The sequence below is a fragment of the Gadus chalcogrammus genome, chromosome 2 (genome assembly GCF_026213295.1).
Source record: "Gadus chalcogrammus isolate NIFS_2021 chromosome 2, NIFS_Gcha_1.0, whole genome shotgun sequence".
Lineage (NCBI taxonomy): Eukaryota > Metazoa > Chordata > Actinopteri > Gadiformes > Gadidae > Gadus > Gadus chalcogrammus.
Genome location: NC_079413.1, coordinates 18,448,224 through 18,468,029, shown reverse-complemented (window position 1 = coordinate 18,468,029; position 19,806 = coordinate 18,448,224). Strand labels below are relative to the sequence as shown.

The following is a 19,806-nucleotide window of genomic DNA, read 5'->3' as shown; positions in this document are numbered from 1 at the left end:
GTCTGGACCCTCCCACCAGTGATGTCACTAGAGGGTAGCAGGGTTACACCCCGCCCCCATCCCAGTGGGCTGATGATGCGGGTGCTGCTCTGGAGGAACACAACACTATCTGTTCCATCCAGTCGCCGTGCGGCTCACGACAGAATGGCCCGACGGGGACCTCCAAGGAGGGCAGGGGGCGCAGCCAGCGATGGGAACCCAAACCAGTGTCTGATCTGGGAACTCCCTGAGGAGCATGGTGTCTCTATTCCTGGAGGCGGAATGCAAGAGGCATCCGTTCTCCCCGGCTGCACCCACAGCGGCCCTCAGTGACTCACCAGTCAATGTTTGCAATGTTTCAGCATTTCACCAAGAAAGTGATTAGACTCTTTAACCACAGCGTTCCAAGGTATCAGCACTTTTTCAGGATTGAAACCTGTCTTTAAAAAGTTTCCTCCACACAGGAGCTTGTGTGAGGGGTTGTTTGGCTGGGACAGCAGCTAAACTCTGACTCATTTACATTGACATTCGGGGCGTTTTTCACTAAGTCCATTGGTCAGAAGAAGGAGAAACAACAATATAGCTCTGTCGGTACATTAAGGATTTTCATAGAACCAAGTGCCATGCACTGACAGTCGCTAGGTTAACGCATTCCCCGTATTCAACAAAGATAGCTAGGATAAGATGCTACAAAATGTTAAGTACTATTTTTAAGTGCCAGGACGTACAACACAAAATAAGTGTGTACATTAAGTGTCAGGACGTACAACACCCAATAAGTGTGTAATAAGGGAGGAAGGGGTGTGTGCAGACTCATGGGAGGCGTCTGTTTTGTGTGCAGTAATACAGCTCATCTCTGTGGTCATCTCTGTGTATCAGAGATTATGGCATCATCACTTACCCTTAACTAGAGGAACTAGTGGGATGCTCACAACGCACACAGTACACCACCCCATGGACTGACCGTCTCACCGTCCGCTAGAGAGGGTTTTTTGGCCCGATGGCTCGGCACAAGGCCTGGAGAAGACCAGGTCTGTGTTTCATCTCATAGTTACCATCATTCAGTCGTTGACAGTGGAAGGGCTTATCAGTGTTTCCACCTTCAGACCGTCCTCTGATATGCAGACGAAGGTCACAGCAGAGTGCTGTCCTATAAGCTGGCATATATTTGACAGCGCATTTCGGATTCATGTTAATATATAACTGTTGGCCAGATAATTGGAAGCCACAAGCGAAAGTACTACTGAGCACTGCAAGTGTGGCGGGATGCACCTGCGTTCACGACGGGCCAACTCTCTCCGACCAACTCAGGCTGGGGCCAGGGAAGGGGAGACCAGGTCTGAAGAGGCCCTGAATACAGCTGCTGCTGCTGTGGGTGCAGCTGTCTCCAGCTGTTGTCTCTGCAGGATTACAGATGTTTCATAGACCGGCAGAGACTCTAGACTGACGCTAGACTGGGATCTGGTGCTGCTCTGTGAGGACCACTAATAAAGGTCAAAGCCGATCCCCGGCTCCTCTTAGTGTTGAGATGTCCCTGAACGAAGACGCCTCACCCTGACTGCTCCCGACGAGCTGGCTGTCGCCTTGCATGGCTGACACCGCCGTCGGTGTGTGAATGTGTGCATGAATGGGTGAATGTGAGGCAGTATTGTAAAGCGCTTTGAGTGGCCACTGATTAGAATGGCGCTGTATAAATGCAGTCTGATTACCATTCCACCCCTGCAGCTCAGGGCAGCCCTGTTGTGACGGTGAACATGCTGTTGTGGGGCAGAATGTAATGTTAAAACCCGTAGAGCAGTAACAGCCTCCTCTCTATTCGTCGGTTCTCTGTGGGTTGAACATCTGCAGCTCGGTTGGCTCCGTGGCGTTCTGCTCATTAAACTACAGTGGAACCGGGGGATGGAAAAGTCCCGTCAGCCTCAGTGATTCCTCTGCCTCTGCCAGCGTCGGGACTCTCAAAACACTTTAGTTCAGTTCATTGTTTATTGTCGTGCAATGGAAACTCATTTGGCTGTAGCGCAGGATTCACATGTAAAATATATACAACAATAATAATATGCTACATGGGTGGGACATATTTTTAAAGTTTGGTTGAATTCAGTCTGTTTGGCCTGAGTTCTGAATTCTGTTTGGTCTCGCGGGAATTCTGTGTGTTTGGACATTAAACTAAGATGATCACAGAGTTTGAAGGCGAGACTGAAAGGCAGGGAGGGAAAGAGAGAGAGAGTTGCCAATACATAGCATTAATTCCAGCTAATGTGTTCCTTCAAGTTGGAATGTGAGCAGTTTCTGTCCGTTTGCAACTGTAAATGAAATGGCAGTGCCTAGGCTCGTATTTGGTAGACTGTATGAGTACTGCTGTTTGGCCGCTAGATGGCAGAAATGCCTTCCCACATTCTGGTCAGGCTGAGACAAACACACTCACTCACCTATGGTTACCAAGGAATGAATGCACATGGCCTAATTTCTTCAACAATATGCTATTTTTTTAACGTTGATCATTAAACTAAGAGTGATCAGTTCGGTTTTAAATGACACCCACTCTAGCAGTGCTTTCTAACCTGTCAAATCCAAGCTGATTTCATCCAGCACACCTGTATCCAATCAGTCCTAATTAGCGCCCGCCCCCTGCCTGAAGCTCATCCCACCTATTCACAAACACATTTCACTGGAACTCAACTATACCACAATTTGCCCTGTGGTTGTTTCCTCCTCAACACATGGTTCTAATATGCACTTGGCTTGGTATTTTTGCAATATCCAAAATCGACTCCCACTCTCTCTCTCTGCCTCCCTCTCCCTCTCCCTCCCTCTCAATCTCAATCTCAAACAAACAAAGTAGGAAACAGGGGGGAGGAGCCGGGGGCGTGACAGAACAAAGAAACAACTCTGTTTGGCTCCGCGGCCGCTCAGTCTACCTGCTGCTGTAAGCTACACCCTGACCAGGAGCAGAGGAGCACACCTGGGAGAGAGAGACACCGAGACACCAAGGGGGAGGGGGGCAGGTAGACCAGAGAGATAGAGATAGACGTCGAGCGACATAGGCACAGCAGGCGGGGTGGATTGGTGGGTGGAGCGTCCGAAGCTCAGCAGGGACAGGTTGAACTGGTTTTCCCTCTCAGGCTACATGCGACTCGCTCTCCTCACAGGAACACGCCTCGCTCGCCCAGACGGCGCAGAGAGCAGGGAAGGGCAGGGAGTTGTTTCCCTCTCTTTAGTTTATCTGGATCTGACGGCTACTTGAAGCACAGCCATGCCCGAAGAGGAGTTCTACGGGAAGAATGGTAACTTAGCAGTGTGTGGTTGGTGTTTCGTTGAGTGTTGGCTGACAAGGTGTTGGGTGGGATCACTTGAATAATTGGCATATTCTGATTTGTGTTCGTGTTAGTCATCTCCACGGAGTCAGCTCTTCTGGCTGTGTACGTCTATGTGCGTGTGTGTGTGAGAGAGAGATTGTAAATCAGGAACCCACTGATACTGGCAACAGTGTTAATGTGTGTTTGAGAGCTGCCATGGGTGTTCCTGAGTTGGTCGAGCTACACGGCTAAAAGCTCTGTTCAGATGGAAAAGTCTTTAATGTTATTAGATGTACGACAATGGAGCCATGTGTTGCTGTGTGTGTGGCGTTTAGTTAAACTTGGGTAGGCTAGATTGGCTTAGGTTGGCTGTTCAGGCTGAGGTTAGCTGGTTATTCTAAAAAGACCTATCTACTAGCGGAACAATGTTCAGTGTTGGTCACAACATCAACAGATCATCACAGATCATCACAGATCATCACAGATCACTCACTCACTCACTCACTCACTCACTCAGGGTCCAGGGGATTTGAAGTTCTGTAGGTTGTCTCGTTAACATGCTGTGGTGTCAGCAGGAATACAATCTGTACTTTATTGATGAGCTGCTCAGAGAGGAGCTGCTCTGGGGGATAAAGACAGAATGATGATCGAGTATCTTAACGAATATATTAATTTGGACCTGCATGGTTCAGCTTGGATTATGCCTCGAGATTCCTTACCTGCTGTGGTCCAATCAGAACCATGGCTCTGATTCTAAAGGGGTTCTCATTGTACCAGTACTGTTGACCACACCTGACCTCCTCCAACCTCGCTCCAGACCTGAAGCTGAGGTCTGGAGGTCCTGGCATTACGAGGCAGCTGTCCTGCAGACCTGACGTAACCTTCTACCACTCTGCTGCTCGTCTTATCGGCCTCAGACAGAAGCACCTTATCAGGGCGGACAGGAACCAGTCCTCATTCAGCCTCCCAGTGCTGACCTGCACGGGGAATCTCTCTGCGGGAAACTGTTCAGACTATATTTAAAACAGGAAAGAGAGGGAGCGGAGAGGCGGGGTCACAGCCACATTGTTGACCTATTTTCCTCCCCAGTGAACCAGTGCACTGGCTTACAGTGCAGTGATAACAGAACCAGGGCAGTGGTAACAGAACCAGTGTAGTGGTTTACAGAGCACTGGAAACAGAACCAGTGTAGTGGCACTGGTAACAGAACCAATGCAGTGGTAACAGAACCAGTATATTGATTTACAGTGCAGTGGTAACAGAACCAGTGCAGTGCCAACAGAACCAATGCAGAGGCGGAACCAGTGTAGTGGTTTACAGTGCAGTGGTAACAGAACCAGTGCAGTGGTTTACAGTGCAGTGTCAACAGAACCAGTGCAGTGGTAACAAAACCAGTGTAGTGGTAACAGAACCAGTGTAGTGGTAACAGAACCAGTGTATTGGTTAACAGTGCAGTGGTACCAGAACCAGTGTAGTGGTTTATGGTGCAGTGGTAACAGATCCAGTGTAGTGGTAACAGAACCAGTGCAGTAGTAACTAAACCAGTGTAGTGGTAACAGATCCAGTGCAGTGGTAACAGATCCAGTGTAGTGGTAACAGAACCAGTGCAGTAGTAACTAAACCAGTGTAGTGTTAACAGAACCAATGCAGTGGTAACAGAACTAGTGCAGTAGTAATATAACCAGTAGGGTGGTGTACAGAGCAGTGGGGACAGAACCAGTGGGGAGGTTTACAGAGCAGTAAACCACTGCACCAACTAAGTATAAATATGGCAGAAAACGTTCCTGTGGTTCCCTCGCTTTCCTTTGAAAGTGAAACAACATTTCTCATGTCACTACGATAAAGACACACTGGGGTGTGTGGTGCGTGTGTGTTAGCATTGTTTGTGTTGGTGGACATGGACTTTATTCTTATTGGTGGAGCCTGTGTGTATGCTTCTCTCAGCGGAGGCAGACGGGACCCGGACCCCTCTTAGAGCGGTTCATCAGCATAAGGATTTAAATTTAGATTATGAGCAATCCTTTGACCCCTTCGGCCAATAGGAAGGATTTTGTGTGTGGGTGTGTCTAGCCCCGGGCAGAGGGGGGAGAGGGGGGGTCATCTGATAGGCGTGTGTCTTTAACCTCTGACCCCAAGCTAACTCTGTGCCTTTTGTTGTTGTTTGGTTGAGTTGTGTCTCGTTGCAGTTGGTCTGCCTTCTGTTTTGTCAGTTTTTTACCACGAGTGTGGTGATACAGCATATGATGTCATCTCATCAAACCACATATTTTTAGGGCAGCACTTGGCTCAGCAGGTTAGCTGGTAGTCGGAAGGTAGCTAGTTTGATCCCTGGCTCCTCTTCGTTCCCCTAAGACCCCCCCACCTCACTGCTCCTGAAGAGCTGGCTTTTGCCCTGCGTGGTTGACTCCGCCGTCGGTGTGTGAATGTGCGGCAAGTGCTTTGATTGGCCACTGGTTAGAAAATCGCTGTATAAATGGTGCAGTCCATTTACTATTTATCTCCTGTCTGCAGGTGAGCCCCGCAAGTATGACCCCACCTTCAAAGGCCCGATCCACAGCAGGTGAGTCTTATCTCTGTCCCCCCCCTGTCCCTAATTGTGGTGTTCCTGTTTTCTCCCTCTGTCCTCCTCCATCCCCCTCACTCCAACACTCACTCCAACACTGATGTAGAGTAGAGCCAGATACTATTTCAGCTTCCACCTGCTTCCAATAGTTTAGCCGCGCCACCTCTTACCTGATCTCACTTCCTCCTGACTAATGTGCTTCTCTATCTATCTCGCCCAGTTCCTTTGTTTTGTCTATCAGCACCACTAACCCCTGTGAGGCCCTTTGTCTCTGATACACAAACACAGCGTCCACCCTCCTTTCCTATCGCTCTTGAAGTGCATAGTGCCAATAAATGTCTTGAACTGGTGCATCATTTGCCCCTCCTACGTTCTTATCGATGTATAGTGTTGAAGCTCTGGCTCCAGTGAACCATCTTAGAAAGGCATCCTGAATAGTTTATCTAATTTAAGCCATTTCATCTTCCGTGGCTGCACGTGTCATGGTTTGTATCGTGGTCCTCACATCATGGGTTTGATAAAGGCTGTTATGTGCATCCTTACTGTCTGATGTTTATGTTTGCACCAAACAGGCCAGGAACCTCTTTAGTGTTGTCATGTGTAGCGTGTTCTGAGTCCTCTGTCCTGTCCCTCCTCACTCCAGGGGCTGTACGGACATCGCCTGCTGCGTCCTCTTCATCGTGGCAATACTGGCCTACGTGGCGGTGGGGATCCTGGGTAAGGAGTCCGGTCGGCCACGGAGGGGTTCAGGCTACATGGAGCTCTCCACACACTCCTAGCCTGATATCTAACGGGCTGTGAAGCCCTGGGAGAGGGCATCGTAATGAAGAGATGAACATAGATGACATTTACATTTAGCAGACGCTTCTATCCAAAGGAACACAATCAGTACATTAGTCAGAGAAAAGAGAAAGATAAGCAGAGTCTAGGTGTATTCTGAACAAGTTAGGCAGATTTGAGTTGAACTCTATTACTTGTGAGGGAGACTGGATGCAGGCTCTAGCTCGTTCTGAGAAGTGATGAGGCTAAATTTCTGGTTGAACAACATGACCGTAGGAAACACTTATTGTTGCTTTGTCATCGTGCGATAATCCTTATCGTCCTTCCTCTCTGGTCTCTGCTGAGCCATGAACCCGTATCAATACGGGACCGGCTCTCCCAGTCTTCTGGGCAGCTAGGGCTCTCTGAAGTATTGGACAAACAGGGTTAACCACCTACTGAGGACATGGCCCTCTGCTCTGTGGCTTCATCACTCTCACAAACCAAACTGTAGATCCCAATCTGACATTTAGATTCCGATCTGGATGAACGGAGCGTCACGCTGTCTTCTGCTTCATATTAGTTTCGACCAATCATGTGGTGGGAGACGGGGCTCCGTGACTGGTGATTGGCCGACACTAGCTTGGCCACCAGTAGTGAACTATACAAAAGTCTCTTTAAAGTTTTGGGATCCACACGGTGTAGACAGGGTGTGTAGGAATGCACTTCTGACATTCTCATCCACTTGAAGAAATTAGTTTCTTCTTTACCATTACATCATGACGAAACAGGCTGTAAAACTGCCATTCATCGTGGAGTTTGTGGTTTCCGGCGGGGCAGTGTGTGGTCTCCTCCCAGGAGTTCTGCTTTAACATAGTTCTCAGGCCAAATGAGCCATTGATTACATTTGCATTTATGTTTAGCGGCTTTTATCCGAAATGACTTGCAATAAGTACATTTGTCAGAAGATGGAGAAACATCGATCGCTGTCGATACAATAAGGATACAACAGAGATCGGATGCTACACAATGCTAAGGTGTGTGTGTGTGTGTGTGTGTGTGTGTGTGTGTGTGTGTGTGTGTGTGTGTGTGTGTGTGTGTGTGTGTGTGTGTGTGTGTGTGTGTGTGTGTGTGTGTGTGTGTGTGTGTGTGTGTGTGTTGCAGCCTGGTCCCAGGGCGACCCCAGGAAGGTGATCTACCCCACGGACAGCAGGGGGCAGTTCTGTGGGCACGCGGGCACCCCTCTGGAGTGAGTATCGTTGATGAAGAATCACTCTGGTCGTCATGGAGATGAACTCTTGACGTGAAGCATCCCTCTGGTTGTCATGGAGATGGACCCTTGACGTGTCTCTCCCTCCACAGGAAGAAGCCTTTGCTGTTCTACTTCAACATAATGAAGTGTGCCAGTCCCATGGTGCTGCTGGAGTTCCAGTGTCCCACGACGCAGGTCTGGACTCCACTCCTCCCATTCTCCTCCTCCTCTTCCTCCCAGTCTCCTCCTCTCCCTCACAGTCTCCTCCTCCTCCTCTCCCTAAGTCTCCTCCTCCTCTTTGTAGATGTGTGTTTGTGACTGTTGTTGTGTGTTTGTGACTGTTGTTGTGTGTTTGTGACTGTAGATGTGTGTTTGTGACTGTAGAGGTGTGTTTGTAACTATAGTTGTGTGTTTATCTATAGATGCGTGTTTCTGAATGTAGTTGTGTGTTTTTATCTGTAGATTTGTGTTTGTGACTGTAGTTGTGCGTTTGTGACTATAGTTGTGTGTTTGTGACTATAGTTGTGTTTGTATCTGTAGATGTGTCTTTGTGACTATAGTTGTGCGTTTTTTTTCTATAGATGTGTGTGGCGAAGTGTCCTGATAAGTTCATGACGCTGGTGAAGGCTCGCCTCATCCCCTCTGAGTTTGAGTACTACAAGCAGTTCTGCAAGGAGGGGGTGACCAACCAAATGGTGAGTCAGGACCCTGGACTGACCCGTCCTGGTTTGGATCCTCAACAACACACACACAGACAGACTAACACTAGCATACACAACACACTAACATACACAACACACGCACATCCGCAACACACACACACCCATCCACACATCCAGGTCAGATACAGATCATCAGGAGCAGGTCGGGTCAGGGCTCCTTGCTGTAGGATGCCAACAGGGAGACTATTTCCTGTAATCTTAGCCTGGGAGATGTATTCCCTTCTGTGTCACAACACTGTAGAACCCTGAAGAAGGTTAAATGGGTGTAAACGTGTTGGATGGTCTCTGTCTGTTCCAGAGTGTTCCTGATATCCTGAAGGGAGGTCTATGCCCGGCCATGTTAACCCCCAGCAAGTCCTGTGAGTGACACCCCTTCACACACACCCTCCATGTCCTAGTGTCTGCAGCGGCTGGAGCTCACTGCTTTAAATGTCGTCCAACATCCTGTCTGTAGTCGTTCACTCCTCATCTACACCGCACTGCCACAGAGCTTCACACATCGTCCAACATCCTGTCTGTAGTCGTTCACTCCTCATCTACACCGCACTGCCACAGAGCTTCACACACAGCTGGAGCCTTTACTCAGCACTCACAATAAAGTGTGTGTGTGTGTGCAGTCACTAGGCGGTGTTTCCCTGCCCTGGCTGGGAAGGACGGCTCCATCACGGTGGGGAACAGCTCCGGGTTCGACGACGGGACCGGGACCATAAGGGAGGCCAAGGACCTGGTGGACGGGGTCAAGTACGTAGACCACCACACGGCCCCGGACCACCACACGGTCCCGTACTAGAGACTCACTAGTCCTTGAGGGTGGAACCCAAAGTTCACAATTACTATACTTAATATCTTCAAAATACACCCTGAGAGAACCCTGCTGACAGGTCAGTCTTAAATGACCTCTCTATCGTCAGATGATCACCACCACTGTGACTCTGGTGGGCGGGCAGTCTGTGGTGTGTCAGGTGACAGCAGCATGCGGCTGGTTGCCCTGGAGACACTACGGAGTCGTTAGCCTTGTAGCGCGCTGCGGCATGTCAGGAGGAGTTCATAAACACAGAGTCAGCAGGGAGCCGTAGAACCAGTCTGGCTCTGTCACCCTGTCACTCAGCACCCTGTCACTCAGCACCCTGTCACTCAGCACTCTGTCACTCAGCACTCTGTCACTCAGCACTCTGTCACTCGGATTCACCCTGTCACTCGGATTCAACCTGTCACTCTGTCACCCTGTCACCCTGTCACCCTGTCACTCTGTCTCCCTGTCACCCTGTCACTCTATCACTCTATCACTCTGTCACTCAGCACTTTGTCACTCATTCACCCTGTCACTCAGCACCCTGTCACTCAGCACTCTGTCACTCGGATTCACCCTGTCACTCGGATTCACCCTGTCACTCGGATTCACCCTGTCACTCAGATTGACACTGTCACTCTGTCACCCTGTCACCCTGTCACTCAGACTCAACCTGTCACTCTTATCTCCCTGTTACTCAGACTCACCCTGTCATTGAGATTCACCCTGTCCCTCTTATCACCCTGTCACTCTCCTCAGGAACGCCACGGTGGTGATGGAGGCACGGCAGGTGGTCATGAAGGTGTTTGAGGACTACACCCACTCCTGGTACTGGATCCTGCTGTAAGGCTTCCATCCGCTCCTCCTTCTGGTTACTTCTGGTTACTGGCTACCGGTTAAAGGCTCTACTGTTTTCTCACTCTACTGGTTAATGGTTCTACTGTTTACTGGCTCTACTGGTTAAGGGCTACTGTTGAAAGGCTTTACTGGTTAAAGGCTCTACTGTTTACTGGCTCTCTACTGCTTAGTTACTGATCTCCGCTGGGTAATGACTGTACTGGTCCCGGTCTCTCCCAGTGGTCTGGTGATCGCCATGCTCACCAGCCTCCTCTTCATCGTTCTCCTGCGCTTCCTGGCGGGCATTATGGTCTGGGTGATGATCGTCATGGTGATCCTAGTCATCGGCTACGGTAAGCCCCGCCCTGACCCCACCAGGGTCTGTTCTGTCACTCAAACATGGGTTTCCTTTGAACTATTGGGTTATTAGTGTTCTGTCCAGCGTTCCTTCATCCTTATCCTGACGACCTAGTAAAGTCCACTAAAATAACATGGCACATTTCAGCATTTTGGTTCAAACTAGCTTGATGAGTATTTCCTATTTTTTCATCAGTGTGTCAAAGGAAGACCAAAATGTATGTATTATAACACAGCTCTCTTGGTGAGGTCATGGATTGGTTGAATGGGTAACTTTGAACTTTGAAATTAAACAGAAGCCTGACCTCAAAGTATGTGATATAGAGATGAACTAGCAACTGAGATCCTAACCAAACAAAGAAACATACATTTTCTTTGTATGAGAATGGTGTCAGAGGGTGTCTTCTTGCACCCCCCCGCCGTGAGCCACCTGTAGGCCGTCTGAGGGCCAGCATGTGTCTCCATGTTACTCCCTAGATACACTTGAAAAAAAAAAAAAACATTTTGTTCACCATACAATAAAGTGTTTCTAAATCGCTAGTCTGTCGCCCCCTGGTGGCGGCTGCAGGTATCTTCCACTGCTACATGGAGTACGCGGCACTGAAGGGGGAGGCGGGCTCTGACGTCACCCTGCAGGACCTGGGCTTCCAGACAGACATCACCGTGTACCTGCAGATCAGACAGACATGGCTGGCCTTCAGTGAGTACACACAGACAGACAAACGCACACCAGACAGACACATAAACACACACATAGACGAGAAACGCTCTGACAGCTTGGGGCCGTCTGTCTCTCTGTCTCTTTGTCTGTCTGCCTGTCTGTCTCTTGCCCGCTCGCTCACCGTCTGTCTCTCTCTCACCATCTCTCTCTCCCTCCAGTGATCATCCTGGCCATCGTGGAGGTGGTCATCATCCTCATCCTCATCTTCCTCAGGAAGAGGATCCTGATCGCCATCGCCCTGATCAAGGAGGCCAGCAGGTCAGTCCTCAGAGTGCTAGAGCGTGGAGCGTGGAGAGTAGACCTCTGAGCGCTAGAGCCCCCTAATGCTCCATCGATCCCGGCGGTCTGGTGGTGCCTCTCTGGTGCTGCTCTGAGCAGCTAATGGCTAACACTACAGAGGATGTCGTTAGAGCAGGAGACGCAGCATTGATCCACTCAGTGTGTCTCCTTTTGAATCTGAGTTTGCTCTACCTGGTTTCAAATCGACCGGTTGCTATGTGGATGATTTCTTCTTCTCTGGTATATTGAGAAGATTTCATCCCTATCTATGGATTACTGCCATCTTATAGATAAATGTGTCCCTCTATCCATTCCCTGAGCATGTTGTAAACCACAAATTAAACAAACATCTCTAATTAAACACCCAATTAATCATCAAATGAATCCCGAAAAAAAAAAATTGAAATCTGCAAATTATTGTAAATGTCAGTCAACTTACATTTATCTGTGTCCTGTTTTACTATAAAGATTTGAGACTTAACTTTCCTCTAAAGACCACATCCTTGTCTTGGACTAGCCCCCGGAGAATTGAGACTGGTCTTAGACTAGCCCCCAGAAGCCTTGAGACTGGACTTGGACCCAGAGGCTTAAAGAAGTATTGGGACCTGGTCTGGTCTGACGGTTGTTTCCTCCACAGAGCCATCGGTCACGTGATGTCGTCCCTCTTCTACCCCCTGTTCACCTTCCTGCTGCTGGCCATGGTGATCGCCTACTGGGCCGTCACCGCTGTGTATCCTCCCAGCCCCTGCTCCTCATCACCACTGTTTACTGAGCAGTTCAAAGAACCACGACTCCATACCACCTGGGCCGTGGCCTCGTACAGGACCTGGTGCTCTGATTACAATGGTTGTTTAGTACAAGGTTTACTGGTATATTTCAGGCTGGCAGTGTAACAAGATTCTTATTTGAAGGAACAATGTTATTTTCAATGTAAACCTTCTTTGTAGCCATGTAACCATGATGACTGTAGGGCAGTAGAATCAGAGGGTTGGGGATTCGCGGGGGTAGAATGCTGCTTCCCAACATCACACACGTTGTTCAAGTCTAATGAGCAGACCGCCACCTCCCTCACACTGACACACATACTGACGCACCACTGACACACCAGGGTGCATGTTTCAGTAGTTCCTTCGTTGGTTCCTTAACAAACCAGTTTCCTGTCCACCTCCAACGAGCCGGTGTACAAGGTGTTCAACGAGACGGAATGCATGCACTCCAGGATGAACTGTGAACCTGCCGTGAGTTGTTGTATTATAAACATTATGATGTTGTACATGCATACATACATGCATGCACACACAGACCTTCTGGTAGATCATGCATGCATGCATGATCTACCAGAAGGTCTGTGTGTGAAGGACGGGTGGTAGACCTTCTGGTACCAGACAACATGAGGTACAGGAAGGTCCACCTCCTGGTCCTGACCCTCGTGTCCCCCTCTCTGCAGAACTTCTCCACCAGCGCCATGAAGGCGGACTGCCAGGACTCGGAGTGCCTGTTTGCGTTCTATGGCGGGGAGACGGCGTACCACAAGTACCTGATCGGCCTGCAGTTCTACAACGTCTTCCTCTTCTTCTGGTGCGCCAACTTCGTGACGGCGTTGGGCCAGATGACGCTGGCCGGGGCCTTCTCCTCCTACTACTGGGCCTTCGTCAAGCCCGACGACATGCCCGCCTTCCCCGTGTTCGCCTCACTGGGCCGTTCCCTCAGGTAGGACCGCCTCCTTAGCTAGGACCGCCCCCTCCCTCAGGTAGGACCGCCCCCTCAGGTAAGACCGCCTCATCAGGTAGGACCGCCTCATCAGGTAGGACCTCCCCCTCAGGCAGGACCGCCTCCTTAGGACCGCCCCCTCAGGTAGGCCTGGTGGTGGGGTGGTCTGTCTGAAGACCACTGGACTACCACTGGTTTAATAGGAGAAAACATATTTTTGTTAAATGTCCCAGTATGGCATTATGCAGGATCGTACATGGTAAGCCTTGCTCTCACTCTTGGTCTGTCTGTCTGTCTGTCTCTCAGGTATCACACAGGTACTCTGGCGTTCGGCTCGCTGATCCTCTCCATCGTCCAGATCATCAGAGTCCTGCTGGAGTACATTGACCACAAACTCAAAGGTCTCTTTTCCCTCCTCCCCTCTAGAGACCTCCATGTTTACATTGTTCTCTCCTAGAGCCAGCATAGCAGAGCATATATATAATACTATGGATTAAAGGTCCTCCTAAATCAGTGGTCCACAATCTTCTTTGCCCTACAGACAAGGATTTTTAGGTTGTTTATATTTTGGATTAGGTTAAATTATTCAAATGTTATCCATCTTCATTTTGAGCACTCTCTCATAAGTGGTTTGGGTGGTCTTAGAGCAGCAGGTCATGTGCATGAAGATGCTTTCTGCTAATGGCCACCGTGATTCAGTGTCTCTAAGTGGCGGAGAGGCTCATGGCTGATTTCTCGTCTTCAGGAGCACACAACAAGTGCACCCGCTTCCTGCTCTGCTGCCTCAAGTGCTGCTTCTGGTGTCTGGAGAAGTTCGTCAAGTTCCTCAACAGGAACGCCTACATCATGGTGCGTATGTGGTGGGGTCGCACAGCCATCCCCCATCTTTACTCAACAATACAACACAAACACAAGCTCTTCATCTTATTCCACCATCTTTACTCAACAATACCACACACACGAGATCTTTCATCTTCATCCACAATCCTTATCCAAACAACACACGCGGATAAGGTGTACAAGCGTGTAATGCCTACCTCTTTCCCCTAGGTGGCGATCTACGGTAAAAACTTCTGCACCTCAGCCAAAGACGCCTTCTTCCTGCTGATGAGGAACATGATCAGGTGTTGTGGGGAGTCCGTCATGCTCTGGTGATCAGGGGTCTGTTTCTGAAGTCTTTATCTGAGCTCTAATGCGTTCATGGTACAGGGTCGCTGTTCTGGACAAGGTGACGGACTTCCTGCTGTTCCTGGGCAAGCTGCTGATCGTGGGGATAGTTGGTGAGTTCAGGAAACCACTGTCTCAGACACCATTTGTCACACGTTTACTCTTATTTAGTTTATGTTCGCGTCTTTATGGTAGACCCTCCACTGGGTATAAGTCCTGACGTTCCTGAATGTTCCTCTGCTTCCTCCTCAGGCATCTTTGCCTTCTTCTTCTTCTCCGGCCGTGTGAAGGCGTTCGAGGACACCGCGCCCCACCTGCACTACTACTGGGTGCCCATCCTGGTACGTCCACCCCTCGAGGCTGGGTTTCACCCATCGGCCCCTGTGGTTCACCTTGTTTACCTGTGGTTCACCTGTGTCTCACCTATACGGTCACCTGTCTGTGTCTCCCCTGTACTGTTCCTGTGTGTCTCCCCTGTACTGTTCCTGTGTGTCTCCCCTGTCCCTCTGTGTGTCTCACCTGTCCCTCTGTGTATCTCACCTTTCTCTCTGTGTGTCTCACCTGTCCCTCTGTATCTCACCTTTCTCTCTGTGTATCTCACCTGTCCCTCTGTGTGTTTCACCTGTCCCTCTGTGTGTTTCACCTGTACTGTTCCTGTGTGTCTCACCTGTGTGTCTCACCTGTGTGTCTCACCTGTCCCTCTGTGTGTCTCATCTGTACTGTTCCTGTGTGTTTCACCTGTGTGTCTCACCTGTCCTTCTGTGTCTCACCTGTCCCTCTGTGTGTCTCATCTGTACTGTTTCTTTGTGTCTCAACTGTACTGTTCCTGTGTGTCTCACCTGTCCATGTGTCCCTGTGTCCCTGCAGACGGTGGTGGTGGGCTCCTACCTCATCGCCCACGGGTTCTTCAGCGTCTACGCCATGTGTGTGGACACCCTGTTCCTCTGCTTCTGTGAGTGGCTCCCGTCTCTGCTCAGAGAACCGTCTGTACCGAGGCCTTTAGGAGGTGCATGTCGCTAAGGGCAGGGAGGGCTTAGACCAGGGATCTCAAACTCGCGGCCCGGGGGCCTATTGAGGCCCGCGGGATAATATTTTGTGGTCCCCTACTTGACATCAAACTTTAGAGTTAGTGCGGCCCGCGTGTTGTTGCCAAACGCACATTTTTGCTGAGTTGCTTGCCACGCTTTTTTATTAATTGTGATATGGTGACCAGATGTCCCGGTTTTGCCGGGACGGTCCCAATTTTGAGTTGCGTGTCCTGAGTCCCGACAGAAGCCAAAGGACGCTAAAATGTCCCGGTTTTCCACCAACCACTATGAAATGTTCCCAGTTGTCAGAAATTACATAGCCAACATCATCTAATTATAGCCCAATCATTAACTTAGATTGGGTCAGTTGTACTACTTTTTTTTGTGGAATACTTGATGTGGCCAAGCCTGACCCAGACTCTACCTCCAGCGGCCCCCAGGTAAGTTGAGTTTGAGACCCCTGGCTTATATGGAGTCAGAACAGTCTCATTATTAATGAATGCACAGAGAAGGATTCACAAATGTATTTTGTGATTTATACATAAATTACTCTCTTCTCACAAATACATTTCAATGCACACACAAATGGATATCGGCATGTATAAATGTAAAATAAATCCAAAAACAAAAATAAGTTTCACAAACATATTTCTGATCCACACACAAATATGTCTTGTTTTAAATAAAGGTAATATAAATCCATAAATATATTAATTTAAAAAAGATTTGCAATTTTCATCAAAAATGTATTTGGATGTTGTTACATTTATGTACAAACTGTTAAACTTGAATTTACAAGACGCTTTTCATTTGTGAGCTTGTTTGCATTTGTGTGTGAAACTGTCTGCATTTATGTGTGGATTTTTGAGACTCTCCTGACGTCGCTAGATTCACAAATGCATTTTTTTCAACAAGGAACTCTCTGTAGCCAATCAGATGCCTCCCTCGTTTTCAGCCAATCACATGGCTGCAGTTCCGACCTCTGAGTCCAGCCTCCGAGCCTCCCGGTTCTCTGTCAAATGTCTACTCTATCGGAAAGAACATGGTTTTTTGAATGATCGTACATAACAATCTCTAGGTGGTGAAGAAGTAAATGCTGCGTCACGACACTTTTTCCATCTAATTTCGACTGGGTTTTGGGATTATCGGTCTATGTTATCGGTGCCGTTAAAGTAGTAAACGGCACCGACGTAAAAACCCAGTCACAGCAGTCATGTGGTTGACTGAAAACGAGGGAGGCATCTGATTGGCTACAGAGAGTTCCTTGTTGAAAAAAATGCATTTGTGAATCTAGCGACGTCAGGAGAGTCTCAAAAATCCACACATAAATGCAGACAGTTTCACACACAAATGCAAACAAGCTCATAAATGAAAAACGTCTTGTAAATTCAAGTTTAACAGTTTGTACATAAATGTAACAACATCCAAATACATTTTTGATGAAAATTGCAAATCTTTTTTAAATTAATATATTTATGGATTTATATTACCTTTATTTAAAACAAGACATATTTGTGTGTGGATCAGAAATATGTTTGTGAAACTTATTTTTGTTTATGGATTTATTTTACATTTATACATGCCGATATCCATTTGTGTGTGCATTGAAATGTATTTGTGAGAAGAGAGTAATTTATGTATAAATCACAAAATACATTTGTGAATCCTTCTCTGTGCATTCATTAATAATGAGACTGTTCTGACTCCATAGGCTTAGACCCTGTTGACGAGGTCTGCAGGTAGAACAAGGACATTGTGGAGTCGAACCCCTTGCCCCCGTCACCACTCTGTACATTTAACCATGGCCTCCCACCGAGCGGCCCCGCAGTTTAAGGCCGAAGCACCACCGGGGCAGGAGGCTTTGAACCAGCAACCTCGACCTCTGACCTCTATATCTTCACTCCTGCTTGGCTGCTGTTCTCAATCGCATGCTCACTGCAACGGACTCTTTTATAAACAGCACAACATTTTATAAAAAACGACACAACCTTTTATAAACGGCACAACCAGTTTTTAAACAACACAAGCTTTTATAAACTACTCAACCTTCATGCTAATAGTATGCTAACATGTTACTGGAATGCTAAAGCACTTATGGTGTCCTTACGTGCTACTGGGATGCTAACGTGTTACTTGGATGCTAACGTGGTACTGGCTTCTAAGCGCTAACGCTGTCCTTACATGCTACCTGGTGTTTAACTGTCTTTGGGTGCTCGCCTGAATTTCTATTTCTTTGTCTCCCTTCCTCTTTTTGTCTCCTTCCCTTCCCTTCCTTCACTCCTCCTCGTCTTTGTCCTGCACTCCCATCCTCGTCTTTCCCGGTGTTTTGACCCAATAACCTCCTGCGATGACCCCCTAACACACACACACACACACACACACACACACACACACACACACACACTGCACGGCCCCCCCAGGCGAGGACCTGGAGCGTAACGACGGCTCGGCGGAGCGGCCGTACCTCATGTCCTCCACGCTCCACGACATCCTGTGGGAGGACAAGGAGCCGCCTGAGAGCCAAGGGGCGGAGGAGGAGGGGGACCCCCCGCCCAGTGAAGCACAGATCTAACACCGGGGGGGGTTAGGGGACGATGGGGCGTGTCTGGGAGAGACGGCGCTTTAGATGGAAGAGGAGACGTGGAGCAGATGACATCACTTCCTTTTTGGGGGTCTTAACGAAGTCATGATTTGATTGGTGGAGAGCTCTGTCCACCAGGACGGGGTTAGGGGTCTGTATCAGGGGGTCCCCCTGTCTCCAGGCCATCTGCATTGGGGTGGGGGGGGGACTCTGGATAGGGGGGCTGATACGAGGTCAGGTCACCATGGAATCCTTCTGGTGGTCTTAGTTTCGCTGCTAGTTGTTTCGTAGCCGCTGAAAAAAAGCGTTATTTTTGAATTGCAAGATCAGCTGCTTGATCAACTGGGAGACATGAGTGCAGTAATAATCAGTTCATCACTGCAGTGTTGAACTGATCGATTAAGTTCCAGTGCCTTGGACCAATAGGAGCCTGAAGCCTGACGTGCCTGTTTAAAGTCTCCGTCCTGTTTACAATCAATTCTCTGGTTGTCTGTCTCCCACTGCGCTGCTACTTTACTATGTTTTCTAAGCACGAGTTCTCGGCCATAGTGGTTTTGTATCTTATGAACACTTCAACGTTAGCACTAGAAAAGAGTTTAGTCGTGATCACTCTGATCAACGTTGGCTAGCGATGCTAAGCTCCGCCTTTTTGTTTGGGTTGCCGTCGACCGTGTTCGTAGTGAAGTTATCGGTACTGATTTTCATTAAAAGATATCCATGTCAATAGCAAATCACTCATTCAATTCTATTGTATATATTGTCTAATTTAATAAAGAAATGTAGATTGGATCCAAATCAAGGTAACATCTCTTTTGTAGTTTATCTTGATGCTTTCAAAAGGTTATTTTAATGTTTGCGTGAGAAGGAACCATTGTTAAACCCTCTTAAAGTTTGATTTGATCTCTGTTCTCTGTTCAGTCTAAGCCGCTCATCCTCCTCTTCTGTGTCTCTCAGTGGAGGATCTGGAGCGGAACGACGGCAGCGCAGAGCGGCCGTATCTGATGCCAGAGACCCTCCGCAAGACCCTCAACAAGAAGAACAAGACGCCGCCGGCGGAGTAGAGCGCCCTCTGCTGGCCGGGTGGCGGAAATTTTAATCCAGCTGTTCGGTTTTTCTTTTTTTTTGAAAGCGGAGATTTATTGCTGTTGGCAACAAGTACCTGCTTTTGACAATCGGCCGTCACTCGTGTTTTAATGTCTGACCTGAATCTGTCGAGACTTTGTGTGCCTACAGCTGCCGCCGCTAGGGGGAGACAAAGGGACGTCCCTCCGGTCCCACCGAGTCCCCGCGTCCCTCCTGCTGTTCTGTTGTTTTAATGCGGCCCGGTGTTCAGTGTCATAGTTGTGGAGGTGAATTTGAGTTTTTGAAGGCAATTAGCAGTTGAATACGGTTTGGTGTGTGTATATTCCTGTTTATTAAAGGATTAGTTGTTTATTTAACCATGATATATTTGAATTATTTGGGAGATAGTTATGTTACAAACAACAAAGCTTGTAATGGAACTCGCTTTTTTAAATTTGTTTTGCCGTTTAAATAACCTTCCTTAAATCAGGTTAAATATTTATCCTGTTGATACCAAATATTTTTGTAATCTGTGCCAAAGAGTTACTGCCGACCTCCAGGAAACGGGGTCATAGCTGGGAGGTCAAAGGTCAACATAAGTGTAGGGAGACCGTAATGCTGTAAGCTTGATGTTAGCTATGTGTCTGTTTTCCTGTGGAGTTTTGTTCAGCATGTTTCTGAAATAAAACCTTTTTTTACTGCT

General features: G+C 48.3%; 1 protein-coding gene across 4 annotated transcripts in view; it reads left to right on the top strand.

The window, feature by feature from the left end:
- Positions 1-19,806, top strand: part of LOC130396822 (choline transporter-like protein 2) — a 24,390-nt gene extending 4,584 nt beyond the window's left edge. The window contains exons 1-22 of one of the 4 annotated variants that reach the window (XM_056604805.1): positions 2,655-3,263; positions 5,787-5,835; positions 6,482-6,555; positions 7,762-7,846; positions 7,960-8,044; positions 8,431-8,544; positions 8,870-8,930; positions 9,189-9,312; positions 10,121-10,204; positions 10,439-10,551; positions 11,124-11,255; positions 11,435-11,534; positions 12,193-12,285; positions 12,709-12,793; positions 13,003-13,265; positions 13,572-13,666; positions 14,011-14,114; positions 14,316-14,389; positions 14,475-14,545; positions 14,685-14,773; positions 15,300-15,384; positions 18,996-19,806. In XM_056604805.1, coding sequence (XP_056460780.1) covers positions 3,233-3,263; positions 5,787-5,835; positions 6,482-6,555; positions 7,762-7,846; positions 7,960-8,044; positions 8,431-8,544; positions 8,870-8,930; positions 9,189-9,312; positions 10,121-10,204; positions 10,439-10,551; positions 11,124-11,255; positions 11,435-11,534; positions 12,193-12,285; positions 12,709-12,793; positions 13,003-13,265; positions 13,572-13,666; positions 14,011-14,114; positions 14,316-14,389; positions 14,475-14,545; positions 14,685-14,773; positions 15,300-15,384; positions 18,996-19,102 — 2,118 coding nt within the window. In that variant the 5' untranslated portion in view covers positions 2,655-3,232 and the 3' untranslated portion in view covers positions 19,103-19,806. The other 3 variants (XM_056604803.1, XM_056604806.1, XM_056604802.1) reach the window with 3 other exon arrangements.